The sequence below is a fragment of the Capra hircus genome, chromosome 22 (genome assembly GCF_001704415.2).
Source record: "Capra hircus breed San Clemente chromosome 22, ASM170441v1, whole genome shotgun sequence".
NCBI classification, from domain to species: Eukaryota; Metazoa; Chordata; class Mammalia; order Artiodactyla; family Bovidae; genus Capra; species Capra hircus.
The window spans coordinates 47,052,439-47,073,990 of record NC_030829.1 but is presented as its reverse complement, the minus strand read 5'-3'; the positions used below and the strand labels follow the sequence as shown (position 1 = coordinate 47,073,990).

The window sequence follows — 21,552 nt, the reverse complement described above, 5'->3', positions numbered from 1 at the left end:
AGGATCAGAAGAAGATGGTGAGGCAGAAGAGCAGTCCTGGCATGGCAGGTGGGTCAGACTCCTCTCTCGTAGGTAGTTCCTCCTCATCTTGGCTGGCCCGTGTTCCAGTTACTAGACCCACGTCCTCAACTTTCCTCTTTCCCCAGGTGGGCCCACCCAGCACCATGGCTTTCAGTATCAGCTCCATGCCAAGAGGCTTCAGCTTTGCCCCCCTCCCGACTCTCTCATTGCCAACGCGACTGTGGGACTTGATGTCACATGGGCGTCCCAAACCTGCCCCAGCCTCCACCCCCGACTATACTACACTACTGTCACTGCAAGTCAAAAGTCAGAAAATACTCTTCCCCATCACCCTGCACCACATCTGTTAGAAAGTCTCCATCTTCGGCTCCAAAATCAACTTCAGCCCACCTTCTCGGCACTACCACCCACCCCAACCTCCATCCAAGCCCACGTCACCTAAGTGGTGGTGGCTGGTGCCCAGCCTACCTCTGTGCCTCCTGCAGCCCGCCCATCACACACAGACTGCGATCAAGGTCAAGTCCTTCCTCGATCCAATCTCCCACTGTTGCAGGAAGGGGGATCCCCTTCCAAGGCCCAGCAGTAGGCTCTTATCTGACTCTTGGAAGTGACTCGACAGAGGAGACACACATGCTGGCAGAGCAGAAGCCTTTGTTGGGAAGGACCACACCCCCAACCCCGGCTGCAGAGCAGCAGGCTAAGGGAGCCCAGGAGAACTGCTCTGCCACGCGGTTCGCAGTCCCAGGCTTTCTCGGAATAGGGTTAGTTTTGGGGTCGTCTCTGGCCAATCATTTTGCTTGGCCCATAGTCTGACTCTGGGTCCCGCTTGGTGGCATCTGTATCTCTCAACCAAGATGCTGAAGGATTGAAGGATCCACTCAACCAGAGTGAAGGATTCTGGGAGGCTGGTCTTCTCCTCCCACTTTTGGCCCCTCTCCTGAATCCTCCTGGTTATTTTTCAGTGGCAGCACCGTGTTCCTTATTGAGACCTCCTGTTGTGAGACTCCTGAGTCAAGTGGTCATCATGTGCCTGGCCAAGGCAGGTGGTTCGGTCTCAGACCCTAGAAGGGGTCCTCCTTCCTGCAACAAATGACTGGTAGGATCTCTTCTTTGCTATGACTGACATCCTGACCATCAGGGATCAGCTTGCCTGCTGATGGACTGGACCCAGCAGCCAGCGCTTGGACCCTTTAAATGTCCCTGGTCTCCTCCTGATGTGGACTGGCCAGAACTTCCTGACTAGGTAAGGAACGAGAGACTTCACTGGCCTGTTTTCCCTTCCCTTTCCTCCTATCCTACTCTCTTGCTCTGGTTCTGGATGCAGAAGTCTAGTGGAAGAGCCTAAGTTATCTGAGGACTGGAGCCTGATCACCTGTGGGCAGGGACCTTGAGTTATCCGGTATCTGGTTTCTGGTAAGGCTGAGTTCCCATCCTCCCTTCCTGTAAGCTCAGGGGGAACGTCCTGTCACACCTGGGTGTCTGCAGGTGGCAGGAGACCTCTAAGGCCACCCCTTAGTTCCTGTTGGTCAGAACTCAAATCGGAAGTTCTGCATCTCTGTAGAAGGTTTTCTGAGAACCTTCAATCTGGAATTTAAGGGAGTGTCTGGTTAGGACAGCTGTGCCTGTTTTATGTTCTGTCTTGTGATCTGTGAGGCCATTCTGCCTTCTGAAATAGGAAATTCTGGTTCTGTTCCATTGCAGGGCCCTCTTGGGAGAATTTGTCTTGACTTAAAAGGTTTTAGCTATGAGCCTGTGATTAAAAGAAGGATATTTTATTATAACACTGTGTGGCCAGAATATTCTTTAGATTCCAGAGAAAACCTGTTTAGGTGAAACTCTTGAAAATTCCAAAACTGGTTCTTTTTGCATATACAGTTAGAAAAGGCAAGCTTGATACAATGTCCTTGAGAATTCTGACCCTGAGGTCAATTCCTTCTAGGAGAACTTGGTTTTCTCACCCTGTGCGGTAACAGATCCTGAGGGCCCGGGTCCTTTTTTATCTAGATTATCTCTCTTTCCTGAGATAGATGGGGTGGGTGGGGAACCTTTCTAAACTATACTTACTCCAACCATTATTCATAAATTAGTGAGTTTTATAATACCCAATTCATGATTAAGTTTAGAAAATGAACCTGTGAGATCTCTGGTTGTGTATATATATAATCTCCTTACCTTTGGATGGTATTATCAAAATTAATTCATCGACGAGCTCTACTTAAGAAAATTAAGCTCTTATATAAATTTTCAAAACTACAAAAAAGAATTGGCAAGAATTAATTTCAGGTTCGTGTGAACTGGGAAATAGATTAATATCTGGTTTTAAACTTTGTTAATTTAAATAGATATGACTTTAGAGTCATCAAGTTATATGACTTGTATTAAACCAAGGTATGGAGAAGGAAATGGCAACCCACTCCAGTATTCTTGTGCGGAGAATCCCAGGGACAGAGAAGCCTGGTGGGCTGCCGTCTATGGGACTGCACAGAGTCAGACACGACTGAAGCGACTTAGCAGCAGCAGCAAACCAAGGTATAAATAAAGGTATTAAGATCTTATTACATCTATTACAAATTTGTCAGCAAGGAAAGTAACGTGGCATAAGGAAATTTTATAAGTGAGTTAAATGAAAGCAAGATAAGAGCTTTTGGATGAACGTCTTAGGAATAATTATATTGTAGGAATGTCTACTTAAGGATAATCTCTCTAGATATTTGAAAGTTTGCCTGAAATTTAGAGTTGTTCTAAATTAAGTGATGGACATTTATTGAATAGCTAGTCATTACCAAATAAGACACTGAAACATCCATTATTAACCTTAATAAACAGAGAAACTAAAGGTATTTAGGATGATTAATGAATATGTTTGGTGTCATCCTGATATGTTCTCTGTAAGAAAGCAAATGTTTTTAGGAATTATCACTAGCATTTATGTTCACTGATCTACAGAATCCTAATGTAAAAGATAATTCATAACTGCTTACCTCTTACTTTTCACTAGAAATTAAGGTTTTTAAAGAGTTCAGCACTCTAATTTAAATGTGTAATTAAAGCTAATAGAAAAAAAGCATTTCAGTATACAGTGAGAAAAGAGGATATGCATTGTCAGTGAAGAAGTTATGAGGAATGGAATTCCATTTTATTAAAGGAAAAGAAAGTGACTCTTACAGCTGGTTGTTTCTCAATGAAGAAGAAAATGGAGGACAGGCTAATATGGATACAGAAAATAATGGAGGGTTTGTGGATCATCAGGATTGGCTAGGTTTAAAATAAAGTTAATTTTGTTGTTAAAAGTAGGTTGGTACAAGACTGGTTTTCTCTATTAAGAGGACAAAGTTTCCTTGGAATGCTGCTTTTGATAACAGACTGTGTGAGTTTTTGTGCCTTTGCATGCTAAGTCGCTTCAGTCATGTCCAACTTTCTGCAACTCCATGGACTGTAGCCTACCAGGCTCCTCTGTCCATGGGATGCTCCAGGAAAGATTACTGGAGTGGGTTGCTAATTCCTCCTCCAGGGGATCTTTCCAGGGATCAAACCTGTATCTCATACGTGTCCTGCATTGGCAGGCGGGTTCTTTACCACTAGCACCACCTGGTATGGGATCTGTATTTGCTTCCCCCTGCCCTGTATTTATTTTTAAAGTTTTAATTGGAGGAAAATTGCTTTACAATGCCTTGCTGGTTTCTGCTGTACAACAAAGTGAATCAGCTGTCTGTATGCGTATAGCCCTCCCTCCCACGCTCTAGGCCATCAGAGCACTGAGCGAGCCCCGTGCTCTGCAGCTGCCCCCAGCCACTGCACACACGGCCCTGGAGATGGGTCAGTGCTGCTCTCAGTTGCCCCATCCCCTCCTCCACACACTGTGTATTCACTTTTGCGATCTCTTGTCACTTTGGTTGAGGAGTAAGTATTATCTTACAGTGATGTATGATCTTATTTGACCAAGTGTTTTGAAACCTTTTGACAAACTTTCCAAATATCAAAATTTAAAGTCTGAAACATCACTAGATTGTAATATGTGTTTTCCAAAAAAAAACCTTCCCACAACTAATTATGATGACTTACAGCAGTTTGCTAAATTATACCTCTGTAAGCAGAACTGAAACACTTCTTTCTCTGTACCTAATTCCTCTAGAGATTGGAAACTCTTAGGTTCCCAGCAGCTTTATCAGATAAATTAGGAAGGCCACCTCCAATTAGGTGCAGGAATCTCAAGGTATTATTTTACGGACCTCAAAAAGGGAGGAATTCACCTAAATCTGTGACAAGGCCATGGTGTGGCTTTCCTGGCCTAGCGAGGCTATCTTAATCAATTAATCAGACTTTATTTTAAATCAAGATATCTTGATTTGGCTATGTGTGATAAAAATGAGGGTAATTTTAGAAAGACTTCTGTGTATACCAAATTCTAATGTTATTTATTGAGGTCTGTGTTCACTAAGACTCACTTCTCAGATAGTTCCTTACTGTTATGTTAATTGCTGCAAAGTTTAATTGAATTATTGAAACACTATAAGTTTCTTTCTAAAGCTTAATTTTTAGTAATCTGTTTTTGGATGAAGATTGGACACTCCGTGATCTACAACAGGAAGTTAACGCCAGGTATGGTCACTTAAACTTAAAGGCTGCCTCATGCTGGGGACAGTGACACCATACTAGGGTTGACCAGCCAGAAACTGGGCGGAGGGCCTTGTGGACAACGCCAATATACAACTTCCCTAAAAGGTAAGGGCTGGTATAGAAGAGACAGACAAAGTCAGATGAACTGAGATAGGCTGGGCTGCACCTAATGGAAGTTCTTAAATTTTTACTTACGACCTTACTAACACTGCGAGCTGTATTGTTTATGTTGCCTGTTTTACAAAATTGTTTTCCTACATTACCAAATGTGTGACTGAGCCTCTGATAAGGTGACGATATATAGTTCCATATGAGATCAGTGATGGTCATACTGTAACTCCAGATATGGGAAGAAGCATATGAGCATCATCCCTCCTAGCTTTAATCGGACTCGAGAGTATTTTACCACAAATCACCTCCCTCATTCAACTAAAATTTTCTACACTAGTATCAAAAAAGGCCTAACAGAACTATATTTTCTCATTCCTCACTACCCTCACCATAGCATAACTGTATCTAGTCACCACAAGTCACCTCTATAATAAATACAACACCAATAAGCAATAGCCAACCAGTAACAATTACTAATCAAGAACATAACTCTACAACACTGCAGTTCCCACAGCCTCCTCACTAAAAACGCCAGAATCACCTCTGTCATCACTCAGCCCCCTAGTCTGTGAAACTTAAATACAATCTCTTTCTCACCTTTTAAAACATAAAATGCCACTGAAAACTCATTAGAGACTCACAGGATACTGCTCAGTAGCTGTCATATAACCAAATACAACCAACATCCCCCCAATAAATAATACTGTTAAATCCAAAAATGAGCCACCAAAATTCAACACAATCCTACAACCACCACCCACAATCATCCCAAGTCCACCATAAATAGGTGAAGGTTTTGAAGAAAACCCCACAAAACAAATTATAAAAATAGAACTTAAATATATGTTATCATTATTCTCACATGGACTCAAACCATGGCCAATGACATGAAAAATCATCGTTATTCAACTATAAGAACACCAATCACCATCATCTGAAAATCATACCCATTAATACAAATTATTAACAATGCATTTATTGCTCTTCCCACGGGACATTTGTTCAGCATTACACATATTAACAGGCTTATTTCTAGCAATCCATTACACATCAAACACAATAACCACTTTCTTATCATTAATACTTACCTAGTTAATGTTAGCTGGAGAATGCAATGGCAACCCACTCCAGTGTTCTTGCCTGGAGAATCCCAGGGACGGGGGAGCCTGGTGGGCTGCCGTCTATGGGGTCGCACAGAGTCAGACACGACTGAAGCGACTTAGCAGCAGCAGCAGTTAATGTTAGCTAGCCAACACATCGACTACAGGTGAGTTACCTTATATCTACATGGAAATAGAGCCTGCATATTTGTATTTGCCTGTTTCTTCCTGTAGGATCAGGGTTCTATTATGGATCCTATAATTTTTTAGAAACTGCACTTTGTTAGAATCACCTATTTACAGTCATAGCCACAGCATTTATAGGTTATGTCTTACCTTGAGAACAAAATCGTTCTGAGGGGCAACAGTTATTACTAACCTCCTCGCAGCTATTCCATGTATCAGCATAAGTCTCATTGAAAGCGTCTGAGCTGGCTTTTCAGTAGATAAAGCGACTCTTAGAATAAAACGGAATGTGAACAATTGTCTCTCGTTCATTACTGCAGCACTCACAGCTGTCCACTTACTATTCCTTCACAACACAGGATCTAAAAACCCCACAGGAATCTCATCTGACACAAAATCCCCCTTCACCCCTACTATACAATCAAAGACATCTCAAGTGCCTTAATTGGAGTTCTAATGCTACTAATGTTGGTGCTTGACTTACTAGGAGACCCCGATAACTACACACCCTATCAAGCCAGAGGGGGACTTAGTATTTGCACCACAGTCCTGCTTTCAGTCCCCAGTAAACTAGCAGGGGTGTGGGCCCTAATCCTTTCAGACTTAGTTCCAGCACTCTTCCCAGTGCTCCATACATCCAAGGAACAAAGCGTAACATTTCATCCTCTCAGCCAAAGCCTATTTTTGAGTACTAGTAGCAGACCTCTTAACACTAACATGAATTCGAGAACAACGCATAGACACCCCTTCATTATTGTCAGCTAGCATCTATTTTATATTTCTAATTCTAACGCCAATAACTAACATCACTGAAAAATAATTTCCTAAAATGAGAAATCTTTGCAGTGTGTCTATTATCCTGGTCTTGTAAACCAGCAAAGGAGAATAACACATTTCTCTGGGAAGAAGTTCCACCTCCACCCAAAGCTGAAATTCTACCTACAGTATACCCTGATATTTCATTATGGGACATTTACAACATTATTAAGTACCTGTGAGTATTAAAATAACCTCTTTTTACCATAAACTATGTACTGTGCATATATTCACTACGACATGAATATGTACATACATAATGTTTATACGTGTTATAACATGCATTATTTACCCCATGTTTCTAAGCATGTACATTATCTTATTGACAGTACATAGCACATATTACGAGTCATTTTTAGCACATTAAATCAAATCAATTTTAGTCAGCACAAACATCGATTGCAAGCTTAATCAGCAAACTGTGTAAAACCACCAGTCTGCTTGGCAGCGGCCCCTCTTCTCTCTGCAGGCCCGTGACTTGTGGGGGTTTCTGCTAATGAACTTTATGAGACATGTCACCTCACTTCAGGACCATCTCACCTAAAACTGCCCACCTCTTTCCACTTAAATAAGACATCTTGATGGACTAATCAGCGCATGCTCACATATAACTGTGATTTCAATTTTTTAAGGGATGCTGTGACTCAGTTGTGGCCTTAACACAGTCAAATAAATTGTAGCTGGACTTTAATTGAATATTATTTACCAATATGATCAATCAAAAGGTGTCTTTCAGTCAACGAGTTCAGGACATAAGGAAATGTACACACACCACATGTACACGGATCAAACAAGTACATGGCCTATTTAACAACCCCCCTTAACCACCCCCAATGCTAAATCCCATGCTCTAAGTAATCCTGCCAAAACAAGGCAAAAACATGTAAATACATAGAATTAGTTGTCTACTCAGTAAACGTGAGTAACTTAATGCTCAAAATTAGGCCTAGAAAATAAACCCCAATCATACCAATAAACTACCTAGATGTTTCCCGTCTATATAGACAGACATTTCCCTAGATCTATTGACCACTGTCATGAAAATTTTATCAACAAATCCAACAGAAACCACATAAAACAACTACATGTATATGTTATTTCACTATGTAAAAACAGCTTGTTAATGTAGCTTAAAATCTAAAGGAAGGCACTGAAAATGCCCAGATGCATTTGCCAACTCCATGAACACATAGGTTTGCTTCCAGACTTTCTCTTAACTTTTAATAAAATCATACATGCAAGCATCTGTGCCCCAGTGAGAATCTAAATCACCAAGATTAAAGGGAGCAGGCATTAAGCAAAATATTAGTAGCGCATAACTTAGACTTGCTTAGCCACACCCCCACAAGAAACAGCAATGATAAAAAGTAAGCCATAAACAAAGTACAACTAAGTTATGTTAAGTAGGGTTGGTAAATTCTGTGCCAGCCGCTTCAGTCATATAGTTAACTCAAATTAACAGTGATATAAAATAAAGTTAAATTTTAACTAAGCCATAAAAAGTCATAACTAAAATAAAAACAGACTATAAAGGCGAGTTTTGTATTTCCTGACTACACAATGGGATTAGATACTCTATGCTTAGTTCTAAACTCAAATAATTACAAGATGAAATTATTCACTAGAGTACTGCTAGCAACAGCTTAAAACTCAGAGGACTTGCTGGTCCTTTAGAGGAGCCTGTTCTATAATCGATAAACCTCAGCAACCCTTGCTAACTAAGCCTATATACCACCCTCTGCAGCAAACCCTAAAAAGGAATAAAATTAAGCCTAATTATCATACATAAAAACGTTAGAACAAGATGTAACCTATGGGGTGGGAAGATATGAGCTACATTTTCTATTTCTCCATTACACAAAAAAGTTTTAATGAAAAGTTAAAAACCAAAGGATTTAGCAGTAAATTAAGAAGAGAGTACTTAACTGAGTAAGGCCATGAAGCATGAACATACCACCCATCACTCTCTTACGTGTTATAAGAACTTCCTATAGTCTATTAGTAAACACTAATAACGAGAGGAGACAAGTCGTAGGAAAGGAAGCATACAGGAAATTGTGCTTAGATAAATCAAAGCACAGCTCAAATACAGCTCCTAGTTTATACCTAGGAGCTTTCACCATGTATGACTATGTTGAACTAAATCTAGCCCAACACCCCTTCTCCAGATCCACTAATATGAGGAGACTAAATGTTGAAGGAAGGTTTTCTTTCAAGTATGGGAGATAGAAAGTTAAAATATCTTCTGATTGCTATAGAGAGAGTACCATAAGGGAATGACGAAAGAAGCCTTACAGGAACAAAAAGTTAAGTTTACCCTTTGTACCTCTGCATAATTATTTAACTAGCAAACATTTAACAAAGAGAGGTTAAATATCCTGAAACCAGATGAGCTACTTATTAACAGTTTATTAGAACAAACGCATCTATGTAGCAACATAGTGAGGAGATTTTTAAGTAGAGGTGACAAGCCTAACAAGCTTACTGATAGCTGGTTGTCTAGGAAAAGAGTCTCAGTTCAACTTTAAAAATTACCAAAAAAAAAAAAAAAGGAAATGTTAATGTATTTTTAAATGTTAATCTAAAAAGGTACAGCTTTTTAGAAATGGATACAGTAAAGACAAACACCACCAGAGTGGGCTTAAAATCAGCCACCAATTAAGAAAGCATTCAAGCTCAATAACAACTTTACCTTAATACCAGTAACAAGCAAATCAACTCCTGGATTCATAGTGGACTAATCTGTTGGCCAACAGAGGTAATAATATGAGTAACAAGAAGTATTTTTCCTTTCATAAGTTTATATCAGTAACTAATAAAATACTGATATTAACAGTATATAAATATAACTCAACATTAAATTATTCACGGTGTGTGTGTGTTAAAGTCGCTCAGTTGTGTCCGACTCTTTCTGACCCCGTGGACTGGGGCCTGCCAGGCTCTTCTATCCGTGGGATTCTCCGGGCAAGAATACTGGAGTGGATTCCCATTCCCTTCTCCAGGGGATCTCCCCAACTCAGGGATCAAACCTGGGTCTCCCACATTGCAGGCAGACCCTTTGCCATCGGAGCCAGTGATTTGGGCTGAACTGTCTACTAACACACTGTTAAGCCAAGGAAATGCACTGTTAATCCACGGGCATACACTCAAGGAAAGGTTTTAAGAAGTCAAAGGAACTCGGCAAACACAAACGCCGCCTGTTTGGCAAAAACGTCACCTCTAGCCTAGCTAGTATTAGAGGCACTGCCTGCCCAGGGACAACTGGTAAACAGCCGCAGTTCCCTGACCATGCAAAGGTAGTATAATCTTTGTTTTCTACATAAGACCTTGAATGAACGGCCACTCGAGGGTTTTACTGTCTCTTAGTGAAACTGACCTTCCCATGAGGAGGCAGGAATAACAGAATAAGATCCTGTGGAGCTTAATTAACCCCCCAACACCTAATTAAACCACCAAGGGATAACAAAATTTTATATGGGTTGATAATTTTGATTAGAGTGACCTCAGAAAACAAAGAAAATCTTCTGAGTGATGACAGTCTAGACTTGCCAGTCAAAACATTATCACTTACTGATCAAAAAAATTGGTCAATGGAACACGTTACCCTAGGGGTCACAGCACAGTCCTGTGCTAGAGTTCATACCAACATCAGAATTTACAACCTTGATACTGGCTCAGGACACTCCAATGGTGTAAGGGCTATAAAAGGTAAAAAGTCCTAAGTGATCTGAGTTCAGACTGGAGTAATCCAGGTTGGTATCTATCTTGTATATATTTCTTCAAGTATGAAAGCACAGAGAAATAAAGGCCCACTTTAAAAAGCACCTTAAAATCAATTAATATATAATCCTAATTTAATTAATACATAAAAAATAATACCTGAAACCAGGGTTTGTTAAGGTAGCAGGGCTTAACTGCATAAAATTTAAACGTTTATAACTAGAAGTTCAAATCCTCTAACAAAATGTTTATAATTAGTATCTTAATACTTATCCCCATTCCTCTAGCTATAACGTTCCTAACATTAAATGGATGAAAATTTTTAGGTTATATTTAACTTCAAAAAGGGCCAAATATTGTAGGACCAGGTGGCCTATTACAGGCCTCTGCTGTTGCAGTCAAATTATTTACTAAAGAACCGCAACAACCAGCTACATCCTGAATTTCCACATTTAACACTGCACCAATCCTAGTCCTAACCATATGAATTCCCCAACCCAGACCCCTTATTAATATGTATCTAGGAGGAGTATTTGTGTTCGCAATTAACAATATCAAGCCTAGCTGGATGCTGTATACTCCATTTTATGATCTGATGGGATTCCAACTCTAAACATGCAGTAATCGGAGAAGCCCTGTGAGCAACAGCACAGCTTCAGAAGCAGCAACACTAGCAGTTATTCTTTTATCAGTCCTCTTGAGAAATGAGTCTTTTACCCTTTCTCAGCCTTCATCACAGCACAAAAGTATCTACAAAACAATTTCCCATCATGACTCTTAGCTGTAATATGATTTCTTTCCACTCTTACAGAAACTAACAAAGCCTCATTCAACTTAATAGGAAAATCTGAACTTGTATCAAGCTTCAGTGTAGAATATGCAGCAGGCCCATTTGCCACATTTTCCTCAGCAAAATACACCAACATTATCATCAACAATATGAGACATTTTCTCAATCATCCTATTTCTGGGATTGTTCCATAACCCCTACTTACCAGAATTGTACACAACCAACTTTATTACCAAAACACTTTATTACTAACAATTGCTTTCCTATGAGTTCAAGCATCCTGCCCTCGATTCCAATATGATCAACTAATCCATTTACTCTGGAAAAACTTCCTACTGTCAATGCTAGCCCTGTGCACAGGATACGTCTCAGTCCCTATTATAATAACATCAAGCATCACAAACGTAAGATATATGTTTGAAAAGAGTTACTTTGATAGAGTACATAATAGAGGTTTAAACCATCTTATTTCTAGAATCATAGGAATTGAACCTACCTTAAAAATTCAAACTTCTCTGTGTTACCACATTACACTATATTCTATAGTAAGGTGAGCTACCAGGCCCACCCATACCCTGAAAATGTTGGTTTATATCCTTCCTGTACTAATAAAATCCCATCATCTTTCTGATTACCCTAACAACCATTATCTCAGGAAGCACAACTGTAATAATCAGCTCCCACTGACTACTTACCTGACTTGATTTTGAAGTAAATAATACTAGGACTTCCCTGGTGGCTCAGACGTAAAGCGTCTGCCTACAGTGCGGGAGACCTGGGTTCGATCTCTGGGTCGGGAAGATCCTTTGGAGAAGGAAATGGCAACCCACTCCAGTACTCTTGCCTGGAAAATCCCATGGACAGAAGAGCGTAGTAGGCTACAGTCCATGGGGTCACAAAGAGTCAGACACGACTGAGCGACTTCACTTCACTTCATTCCCACTATAATAATAAAAAAAGTAACCCATGAGCTAGAGAAGCATCCACTAAATGTTTTCTAACCCAAGTCACTACATCAATATTACTTACAATAGCCATTATCACTAACTTGTTTTACTGTGATTAATGCACTATTATAATAACCTGCACTCCAACAGCATCTAGAGTAAAAACAATAGCTCTAACCATAAAACTAGGACCATCTCTTAGGGAGTTCGGGATTGACATGTACACTTTGCTATATTTTAAATGGCTAACCTACAACAAGGACCTACTGTGTAGCACCTGGAACTCTGCTCAATGTTATGGGGCAGCCTGGATGGGAGAGGAGTTTGGGAGAGAATGGATACCTATACATGTATGGCTGAGTCCTTTTGCTGTTCACCTGAAACTATCACAACACTGTTAATCGGCTGTACTCCAACAGAAAAGGGAAAGTTTTTTTTTTTTTTTTTTTTTTTAAAGAGGGATGTATATTAGCAAAAGGAGGACTGCTGAACCATTTCACACGAGTTAGAATGACTCTCATCAAAAAGACAAGAGATAAGTAGTGGGGAGGCTGCACAGCAAAGGGAACCCTCTTGCACTGTTGACAAGACTGTAAACTGATGCAGCCACTATGGAAACCAGGATGGAGGTTCCTCAGTTACAAAGAGAACTACCCTATACATGACCTAACAATCCCACTCCTGGGTCTGCATCTGAAAGACGACAGGGGGATCTCAAAGAGATCCCTGTGCTCCTGTGGTCACTGCTGCACCACTCACGAGAGCCAAGGAACAGAACCCCCGAAAGGCCCCCTGTGGGGTAATGGACAAAGAAACTGTGGTGCGTACATATACCCAGTGAAGCGGCATTCCGTCACCAGAAAGAGGGCATCCTGCCATTTGTGACAATGTGGATGGATCTTGAGGGCACTGTGATAAGAGAAAGAAATCAGAGAAAGACAAATACTGTATATCACACCTACATGGAATCTAAGAAAGTTGAACTCACAGAAACAGAGTATAATAGTGGCTGCCAGCAGCTACAGGGTGAGAGAATATGAGATGCTGGTCAAAGGCTACAAACTCCCAGTTTAAGATGAGTAAGTTCTGGGGATGTAACATACGGCAGGGTGACTACAGCTGACAAGACTGTTACTAACAGAGTTAGTTACTAACAGAGTAAATCTTAAATGCTCTCGATGCACGCACGCGCACACACAGAAGCACACGCAAAAGGTAATTATGTGAGGTGGTGTGTTAGCTAACCTCAGTGTGATAATCATTTTCTAGTGTACATTATGTTGTACACCTTAAACTTATACCTTATGTGTCAGTTACCTATAAAGAAAGCTGCAAATAGGAAAATAAAAACTAAGACTATCTCCATTCCACTTCTGAGTACCTGAAGTTACGTACGGTATCTCATCAACAGCAGGCTTAATCTTACTAGCATGACAAAAACTTGCATCCTTGTCAGTATTATTCCAAATCTCACCTTGTATCAGCCTAAACCTAGTACTATCCATATCTATACTATTTATTGTAATTGGAGGATGAGGAGGACTAAACCAAACCCAACTATGAAAAATTACAGCTTACTCATCAATTGCTCACGTAGGGTAAGACCCATTATATTGCATAAGCCAACTGTAACAATCCTAAACCTATACTTTATAATAACACTTACCATATTCATACTATTCATTTACAGCTCAGTCACCACCACACTATCACACACATAAAACAAAATACCCATTATTACAACCTCCATTCTCATCACACCATTATCAATAGGTCTTCCACCACTATCAGGATTTATGCCAAAATGAATAATCATTCAAGAAATAACAAGAAAATAACAGTATTATTTTACCCACACTAATAGCTATCACAGTTATTCAACCTTGCTTCTACACACAACTCGCATATTATGCAGCACTAACTATATTTCCCTCCATAAATAATATAAAAATAAAATGACAACTTGATTTTATAAAACAACTTTCTTGCCGACAGTAATCATATTGTCCACAATAATCTTACCTCTTACACCAATCCTTTCAGTAATGGACTAGGAATTGAAGTTATACAAGCCAGGAGCCTTCAAAGCCCTAAGCAAGTATTTACTTAATTCCTGCTAAATGAAGACTGCAAGACTCTATCCTACATCCGTTGAATGCAAATCAAACACTTTAATTAAGCTAAATCCTCACTGGATTGGTGGGATTACATTTCCCACAAAACTTTCAGTTAACAAGTAAATACCCTAGTCAACTGGCTGCAGTCTACTTCTCCCTATTTCTCCTGCTGCCAGGAAAGAAAAAAAAGGTGGGGGTGCAGGAGAAGCCCCAACTGAACTGAAGCTGTACTCTCTGAATCTGCAGTTCGGTAAGCGAGATTCAACACAGGACTAGGCAGAAAGAGGACTCCACCCCATCTTTAGATATACAGGCTAATGCCTACTCAGCCATTTTATCTTGTATTCATAAACCACTGACTATTCTAAATTGGCCATAAAAATACTGGTAAGTTATACTTACTATCTGATGCTTGGGACTTGTTAATTTGTGCTGAATTAGTCCAACCTGGAACACTGCTTGGAGATGATCAGATTTACAGTGCAGTTTTAACAGCCCAGACATTTGTAATAATTTTCTTTATAGTTATGTGTATTGTAATTGGAGGCTTTGGGAACTGACTAGTGCCACTAACGACTGGGGCACCCGACATAGCCCTTCCCTGTGGAGATAATGTAGCTTCCGATTACGTCCAGCCTCCTTCCTACTTCTACTTGCATCATCATCAATAATTGAAGCCAATGCTGGTACAGGCTCAACTGTATATCCACCCTTAGCCAGAAACGTGGCTCACACTGGAGCTTCAGCAGACCTACCATCTTGTCCCTACATCTAGCGGGTATTTCCTCAATTTTAGGTACTTTTAATTTTACTACCATTAGAAAACCACTCCCTATATTCCACCATTATTTTGTGTGACCAGTTTTAATTGTAGCTATATCGTTGCTATGGTCATTGTTTAGTCACTAAGTCGTGTCCGACTCTCTGCAGTCCCATGAACTGCAGTGCACCAGGCTTCCCTGTCCTTCACTATGTCCTGGAGTTCACTCAAACTCATGTCCATTGAGTTGATGATGCTATCCAACCATCTCATTGCTGCTATTAGCATTACTTGTATTAGCAGCTGGGATTACCATGCTATTAACAGACCAAACCCTAAACACAATTTTTTGTTTCAGTAGGCAGGAGGGGGTGATCCAGTCTTGTATCAACACCTATTCTGATTCTTTGGACACCCTGAAGTCTATATTCTGATTTTACCTGCATTTGGAATAATCTTGCATATTGTATTATTCAGGAAAGAAGAGCCTTTGGGATATGTTGGTATAGCAGGAGCCATAATATCAATTGGATTCTTAGGAGTCACTGTATGAGCTCACCATATGTTCCAGCAGTATAGATGTTGACACACAAATATATTTACATCAGCCACTATAATTATTGCTGTTCCCACTGGAGTAAAAGTATGTAGTTGACTAGCAACCCTTCATGGAGGTAACATCAAATGATCTCCTGCAATAATAATGAGCCCTAGGCTTCATTTTTCTTTTTACAATAGGTGGATTAACAGGTGTTGTGCTAGCTAACTCATCACTACACACTGTCCTCCACGATAACGTAGTTGTACACTTCCGCTATATATTCTCTATCGCAGCAGTTATTTGCTATTATGGGAGATTTTGTTTATTGAGTCTCACTGTTCGCAGGATATACACTCAACATGAAGCAAAACTTTACTTTTTGTAATGTATTTGTAGGGGTAAATATAACCTTCTTCCCACAACATTTCCTAGGTCTACCTGGAATCCCATGACGATATTCTGACAACTCAGATGCATACAGAACGTCAAATATCAACAGCAGTAATATTAGTAATTTTCACAATTTCAGAGGCATTCACATAAAATGAGAAGTCTCAACAGCAGAGGTAACATACCTCTTGGGAGAATGTGGGAGGGGCCGAAAGAGGGAGGAAACATCAACCTCCACGAATCTTCCATGCTGGAATCCACTCTGGCTGAGAGATGTGCGCATCACCAGCAAGAACCACGAGTCAGATTATCAGCCAAGCAAGACGACCACCCAGAGGCAACCCAGAAACTAACTCCTTACCTTGAAACCTGAGACCGTGAGCCATGTAGCCCTGGCTGCTCTTCAACCCAGGGGCCCCTTCCCAATAAAGTCTTTTGCTGTGTCAGCCTGTTTGTCCCCTCTGACAACTCATTTCCGAGAGCCTGCTCTGGGGCCTTGGAAGGCCCTGCGACGCCTGCACCAAAGCCTCCTCACAGCACTGCAGTCTCCCGGGCCAACAGATTTGTTCTTCAAACACAAACGCCTGCCCCCAGGGCCTCTGCTTGCATTCTTCCTGCCTAACAGGCCCGACGCCACCGATCTCTAGTTTAACACCCTGATTACTCCTTCACTGTACTTAAAGCTGAGCATGTTACTTCATTTCCGTCCATTGTCTCCACTAGAGCGTAACCTCTCTAAGAAAGCCTCCCTTATTAGCACTTCTCACCATGTAGCTTGGAACAGAGGGGTGTGAGGACTGCGTGCTGAGTGAATGAGTAAGATTTCAGCTAGAAACCAAATGGAAAATGCTGAGATGGAAGCTGATTCTGTGGCCCAGCATCAACTGCCCTTTCTCCAGGCCCCTGGGCCCCGACCATGTCCAGGACAAGTCCATCCCCATCCATTTGGCAGGAGGAGCAGCGCCAGCCCTTGCGGAGACTCACCTCGGGCAAGTCTTATGTGTGGTGTCTGGTCCTCACACCAGCCTTCCATGCAGGAACTGTGTATCCCCGTTTTGCAGATGGGAAAACTGAGGCTCACAGAGCTGACATGAATGGCATAGTTCTGCTTTGAACCAGAAACCTGGAGCCACAGCCTGTGCTAGGTACCTCAACAGGGAGGCTGTGCTGTCCACAGACCATCTCTCCCAAAGTCATGGATGAGCACACCCACCTGTGAACTTCCAGAGCCACTCCAGGCCAATCCAGGCCTTCCTCAGGGGCTTCTGTGCAGAGTGGAGGGTGATGGGGCGGGTGCATGCCTGCTGGATATATATCTCCAGGTGGTCTTGGAGGTTCTGGCCAACTCCTGAAACCAGAGGGAATGGTTAGGAAAACATCTCCCAAAGGGGCTTGCTTGGCTGGCCTCTCAACATCCCCCTGGTTTTGAAAACTCTCTTCATTCATCCACTTATCTGCCAGGCCAGCTCCTGCTCACTCCCAGTAACCCCATTCCCGCACTCCCAGCTGCGTCTGGCCCTCTTGGATGCTGCTAGAGCTGCCTGCCCCTGCCCCTCGCTCCCCGGGTACCACCTTGTAACCACATAGGTGCCTTCCTGCTAAGCAGTCCTCCCCCCAGGCCTGCAGCTGGCACTGCTCAGTGAGCTGCCCCTGGCTGGGGAAGGAGGGAAGTGCCATGCTGAGCCCATCCAAGCTCAAGGGGACACTGGGCAGTTCACTGCCATGGACCAGCGCTTTCACAGGCCTCTTAAAATTAAGCCTCCAGCCCTCTGGGAGCTTGTAAGAGAGGGCAAGAGGGACTGGGCCAGGCCCCCAAAAGCATCAGAAATGGAAGAAATATTAGGCCTGGGAGAACCATCTTAATACGAAAAGCATGTCAGGATGGCTGGTGAGTCTTGAGGATGGAAAACACAAAGGCCTGGACCCTCTCCCCAAAGGGCCACCCTGCTGGCCCACCTGAGCCTGGCCCCGTGGGCTTTTCTGGCAGATGCTCCCTGCTAGAGGGGCTTAGCTGCTGAGAGGGGCAGGACGGCTGGGGACGGGAGGAAGGCAACACGGAGACTTGAGGTTTCCCTGTGGGGATGTTCCAGTGAGAATGGGGGGCTTCAGGCTCGTGGGAAGAAACTGACAGCTCTAAGGAGCCCTGACTCCTGTCCCCTCCCCACTCCATGCTAAGAAAATATAATAAGCAGTTTTATTTAGCAGAGACACCTCTGGAGCGCAGTGGGGAAGGGGGCTCACCAGGAAGGTGGCACACCACCGGGATGCCCAGTTTCCTGAGGTCGTCTGCATTGCCCACGCCCGACAGCATGAGCAGCTGTGGAGAGTTGATGGCACCTCCACTCAGAATCACCTCCTTGCTGGCATAAGCCTGGAAGAGGCAGGGGGCCACGCAGGTCATGCTTCCCTTCCAGGAGAGCCCATCAGCACCCCGAGAAGGTGGCCTTGGCATGACCACTTAGGGATCCTGCTCAAGGCCCAGGGGGAGGAAGCGGATGCTCAAGGCGCCACTAGCGGAAGGGTAGGTACAGGGTGCAGGGTGGGTGTGAGCATAAATATTCCGATATTTTCTGCCATAGCCAGAAAGTAATGATCCTGAAATAAGGACTGTAGTGCTTAAATGAGATAAAGGAAGCAAGCATCCAAACGAGCAGTTTAAAGCCTGTGGTGAGCCAGATCTTTGCATGGGATGCAGGACAATCCTTACACCCTGCTAAGTGGAAAACAGCACAGTGCAGAGATATGGAGTGTGATCACAGATACGGTTTTTACCTGAGCTGAAAGTTGCTCAGTCATCTCCGACTCTTTGGACCCCATGGACTGTACCCCACCAGGCTCTTCTGTCCATGGGACTTCTAGGCCAAAAATACTGGAGTGGGTTGCCTTTTCCTACTCTAGGGGATCTTCCTGACCCAGGGATTGAACCCAGGTCTCCTGCATTGCAGGCAGGTTCTTTACCATCTGAGCCACCAGGGAAGCCCAATATGGTTTTTAAAGCCTCTAACATAAACCTATCAATTTCTGGACAAGTGTGGAAGGCAGTAGCATACTGAGGTTTAGGAGGGTGCTCATGCCAGAAAAATGACCGGCCAGTGGCCAGACTGGGGCTCCCTCCCTTCTGCCAGGCCACTGCCTCCTGCCAGGCCTGGGGACAGTCTTTCAGGCTGTTGCTACCAGCTGCTCACTCCTTATCACCTTGCTGACAGAGACAAGAACATGACTCCTGCCCACCCACACTGCCTGTGACCTCAGGGTCATTGCCCACTCCCTCCCGGCGGAGTGAGCTGCTCAGGCCTGGTGGTAATACTTCACTCACCCTGTGGCTCTCGCCGTTCTTGATGTACTCCACACCCACTGCACGGGGGCCTTCAAACAGAACCCTGCTCACAAACGTCTGGGTCTCAGCTGTCAGGTTGGGGCGGCTCAGTGCTGGGTGCAGGTACGCGCAGGCCGTGCTCCAGCGCTTGCCTGCAGGACAGAGCAAGGAGATCAGTCAAGCCCACGCCCGTTCCCTGGGTACCTGTCATACAGGAGGAGGTAGGTGAGGTCAGGAGTAAGAGGGAGTTTGCCTTTCCCGTGACTCTGCAAGCTCTGTCTTCAAAGGAAGACTGAGACCCAGATGCCCTGTGCAACTGAAATCCACATCGACCTGGGGTCCCTGGATGCAGGTGGGCAGACATCCCTCATCCTTGAGAGGATGACAGAGGCCAGGAGGGGCTGATGACAGCCCTGGGTCCAACCTGGCTGTGCCTCCACCCTGCTGCCAGCAAGGCTGGTCACCGCTCTGTGCCTCGTATGCCCATGTGTAAGGCTCTGAAACCGGAGGCTATGTGCCTGGTGAGCTCTCCATTATCCACATCAAATGGGACCAGAGGATACCCAAGGTGTCACTACCTCCGGGTCAATTCTCACTGGCTTTGGGTGGTATCCTGTGGGCTCTCGCCAGTACAATCTCTCACATCGTCTCCACCTCAAACCAGCCCTAGTCTGTCCACACTTACTGACCCTGACCGGGGGCCGGAGCAGGGGGCTGGAGGGGTGCGGCTGTGATAGAACAGCTTTTCTTTTTTAAAGGAGGAACCTGGGAGACAGGGAATCAGGAGGCTCGCACCTACCTTCGTGGATGGTCATGTCCATCCAGCCGAAGCCCTCTTGCTGGAAGCCGTTCATGTCCTCGGTGAGGGGGTAGCCGGCCTGCTGTGCCGCCTCCAGGAACGCGTGGTGCAGCGGGTGGCCGCTCTTGCCCCGGGACACGCGCAGAGGCCCGTCGCCCCCGCGGTACCTGCCGGCGCCCAGCTCGTGCGCCTGCGCCCTGCGGAAGTAGGGCAGGCAGTGCGCGTAGTCCCAGCCCGCGGCGCCCTGGCGCTGCCAGCGCTCGTAGTCCTCCGCGTGCCCGCGCACGTAGACCATGGCATTGAGCGACGACGAGCCGCCCCAAACGCGGCCCCGCGGCCAGTACAGCACGCGGCCGTCCAGGCCCGCCTGCGGCTCGGTGTGGTAGCACCAGTTGTACGTGTCGTCACACAGGTTGGCCACAAGGGCCGCGGGCATGTGTATCTTCCAGCGGAGCCGCTTGCTCCCCGCGTACATGTCCTTGGGCCCGGCCTCCAGCAGCAGCACGCGCTGCTCGGGGTCCTCCGTGAGCCGGGCCGCCAGCACGCAGCCGGCGGAGCCCGCACCCACCACCACGTGGCTGTAGTCGCCGCGGCTCCGGGGGCGCTTGCTGGCCAGAGCGCGGAGGCCCCGGGGGCCCTGCGCCCCCAGGGCTCCCCATGGGCCCAGGCATCCTCCCCGCCAGCCTCGCAGGACGCACCACATGCTTCCAAGCCCAAGTTCTCTTACTTCCACCCAGGGAAATGTGATGATTCACTTGCCCTAAAAGTAGAAAAAGAGCGTTTGCAACGTTTAACTCAGCATGCGTGGTACAGAATCGGTGCCCGCCTGGCGCTGGGTGCGGCAGGCCTGGGTGGCACATTCCTGGGGAACCAGGAGGAGCAAACACAAGCAGGAATATCAGTCCTGCGGGATCAGTGCCCGAAGCGACAAGCCCAGGGCTGGGGGCACAGGAGGCTCCTCAAAGGCTTCCCTGTGACATCTGTCCATGAACCTGGAGCGAGGGCAGAACTCTACCTGCTGGAAAGCAGGGGCTTGAGGGCCTTCCACGTTTGCCCTGATTCCTCATCCATTCAAGACCGGGAGAAACTTGCTGAGCCCCTACCACCTGCCAGGCAGGCAGCCCTCTCTAGGAATACCCAGAGAACAAGACGTCTGCCCTCAAAACTGATGGTCTGGGACCAGGGAGACAGACGAGACTTACATAAACAACCAAAGTAAGGTCAAGGTGAGAGGCTAGAGACTATAAGTTTACAGCCGTTGACCTGAGGGCACCAGAGTGCAGCAGAAGGGTTTGCAGACACAGTCTTCAAAGATCACTCT

At 44.4% G+C, this 21,552-nt stretch overlaps 1 protein-coding gene and 1 long non-coding RNA gene across 3 annotated transcripts in view; one reads left to right on the top strand and one right to left on the bottom strand.

The window, feature by feature from the left end:
• Positions 1 to 21,552, bottom strand: part of CHDH (choline dehydrogenase) — a 102,311-nt gene that overhangs the window by 3,259 nt on the left and 77,500 nt on the right. For both annotated transcript variants that reach the window (XM_018067041.1, XM_018067043.1), the window contains 4 exons: positions 20,232 to 20,991; positions 19,433 to 19,584; positions 18,358 to 18,487; positions 17,330 to 17,464 (listed from right to left, as the gene is read on the bottom strand). In XM_018067041.1, the coding sequence (XP_017922530.1) occupies positions 17,330 to 17,464; positions 18,358 to 18,487; positions 19,433 to 19,584; positions 20,232 to 20,934 (1,120 nt within the window). In that variant the 5' untranslated portion in view covers positions 20,935 to 20,991. The remainder of the gene's footprint in view (positions 1 to 17,329; positions 17,465 to 18,357; positions 18,488 to 19,432; positions 19,585 to 20,231; positions 20,992 to 21,552) is intronic.
• Positions 6 to 17,210, top strand: LOC106503444. Its single transcript, XR_001297126.2, has 3 exons — positions 6 to 1,264; positions 4,549 to 4,743; positions 16,159 to 17,210. It is a non-coding gene; the product is annotated as an uncharacterized LOC106503444 (long non-coding RNA).